Source organism: Gavialis gangeticus, unplaced genomic scaffold, assembly GCF_001723915.1.
Source record: "Gavialis gangeticus isolate Ggan-Ray unplaced genomic scaffold, GavGan_comp1, whole genome shotgun sequence".
Taxonomy (NCBI): Eukaryota; Metazoa; Chordata; order Crocodylia; family Gavialidae; genus Gavialis; species Gavialis gangeticus.
In genome coordinates, this window is record NW_017729025.1 from 148,151,513 (window position 1) to 148,153,785 (window position 2,273).

At 41.4% G+C, this 2,273-nt stretch overlaps 1 protein-coding gene across 2 annotated transcripts in view; it reads right to left on the bottom strand.

Moving 5' to 3' along the window:
- Positions 1-2,273, bottom strand: part of LSP1 (lymphocyte-specific protein 1) — a 111,531-nt gene that overhangs the window by 25,057 nt on the left and 84,201 nt on the right. For both annotated transcript variants that reach the window (XM_019519738.1, XM_019519739.1), the window contains exons 4-5: positions 1,791-2,025; positions 638-760 (exon numbers count right to left, since the gene is read on the bottom strand). In XM_019519738.1, the coding sequence (XP_019375283.1) occupies positions 638-760; positions 1,791-2,025 (358 nt within the window). The remainder of the gene's footprint in view (positions 1-637; positions 761-1,790; positions 2,026-2,273) is intronic.

Here is a 2,273-nt window from a genome sequence, read left to right on the forward strand (position 1 = left end):
TCTTTAGGTTCATATGGGAATTAAAATTTAATGTAATAATAAAAAAAAAACACTGACTCACTTTGTTCCAACTATTTTAACAGCGAGGTCAAAATAAAATGGACTACATGTTTCAGGGACCTTGAAACAGTTTTTTCAGCAGTTCCATTCTCGTCCCCACTGCACTAAATGGACGCAGCTCCAATTTGGCATGACAGCAAATGTTAAAGTGCTAGAGTTTTTCATGGAATGGAAACTCCATTTTCCACCCATTTATATAAATGAGATTATCCACTTAATTGCAATCATCTTCTATAAAAGAAAAACTTCATTCTTTATGGACCCAGGACAGGACAAGACATTATTTTGCCAGGGAACTGAACACATATAGAGTTAAGGGCATTCCCTATGCCAAAGAGATTACAATAAGTAAACACTGCTTTTCTCCCATCCTGTTTGCTGTATCTCCATTTTGTAGATAAAGAAACTAAAGTGGAGAAATTACATGACTGACTCACGGTCATATAAGAAAGCTATAGAAAAACTGAGAAAATATATTCTGCATTTCTGAAGCTCGAAGCATGGGGAGAAAAAGGATGATGTTAAGTACACATGATAGTCCATATTTTATACACTCATGATTGCACCCAGCACACACCTTTGTGGAACTTGGTGGAGATTGACCAGAACATTCTTCATCCTCTTCAAAATTGCAGGGGCTTGGGGCTTTTGGACGTTTCTCTGGAGTGTCTTCTTCTTCATTCCTCCTCCTCTTTTTATCCTGAATGCAGAGAGATGGTTAAAATGATTCTTGCAACAAAAATTTATTCTCCCTACTAATCTAGCATGTAAAGTGAAAGTTTACACAAAGATGCTTTGAGCATTCGCACACTGTACTACAAAACTAAATCAGTTTCCCAGATTTTGTTTTTTGGGGGTTTTTTTTTGTTTTTTTTTTTTAAAGTCAGCATTTTTACAGGTGCAAGTTCACACAAAGTGAACTGGCAAGGAGACCTTGCAAGCATTTTCTCCCAACACTCATGAAGGAGAAACACTTATTCCTCACTCCAAGGCTGGTAGCAGGAAGGAATCGCATCTGTTTGGGAGGGATACAAAACTATACCAGCCTTCCAATATAAAGGATCCCATGAAGCATGGCATCACAGTCCATCGTAAACAAGCAGCACTTAAAAATGAAACATTGCAAACAGGTATCCACCCAGAACAAGTTCCAACATTGTCTCCCTTGTTTACGAGAAACCACCCCTTACCTGGAACTACGCACAAATAGATCAGGCCAAGGTTCTCCAGAGTGTAGGGAGAAGAAGAGATCACCCCTTAAGAGCCAAGTAGCCATCCCACAAGGAGAAAAGATAATTCAATATGGAAGAACTACCTCCTCAGTAGATATCTTAGTGGAAACTAGCTCATGGGTATATGCAGCAGCTGATTTTGGTGGGCTGGGGTTCCAGCCAAAATGAAAATAGTACCACACTTGCATCATATGCAGCCAGTGCTTTTACACGTATAGCTACTCTACTGCATGCCACCACAGTAGATGTACTACCTTAGGGAAGGGCAGTTTGCAGTGATGTCACATCCCAGTAACTTCCTTGAACAAGTTATCACATAATAGTCCCTTATTGACCTAGTGTAGCACATCTGCATTAGGATGCCCTCCCCCCATGTGCCTTATCAACAGTTACACCAGCTCATATTTCCCTAGTCTAGGCAAGGCTGGAAATGACACCCTACGTTCCTGGACTTCCTAACACTGAAATGCATCTGCACTACATTGTTTCAGATCTGACCTCCTGCAGCTGCTCCTCCTCCTCTTCCTCCTCCTGCTGCTGCTGCTGCTCTTGGCCATGTTCTTCCTCACACAGCTGCCCATACTCCTCCGTCTCCAGCTGCTTCTGCCTCAGCTCCTCATTCTCCTCCTGGTTGACCTCTTCTGGGCTCTCCTGATCCAGCTGGACCTGCTCCATCTTGACCTCAGCTTCCCTCAGTCCACTGTCCTCTTCCTCATAGGACTGCCTTGGGGACCTGGATATGGAGAGAACAAGGTGGTTTGGAGATGGAGAGGGCAGAAAAAATAAAAATAAGTGTTTTTAACTTGTTTTTCTAATAACCTGGATTCTTTAGCATTGATTTACTGGAATTTTAAAACTTCTGTGCAAATGCAGATGCACTAAAAAGGTAGGACATCCAAGTATATGAATTTCACTGTCATGAGGAACCTGTGGCTGGTAAAGCTGATCAAGAAAACAGTTGGAAAAAAAAAAAAAAAAAAG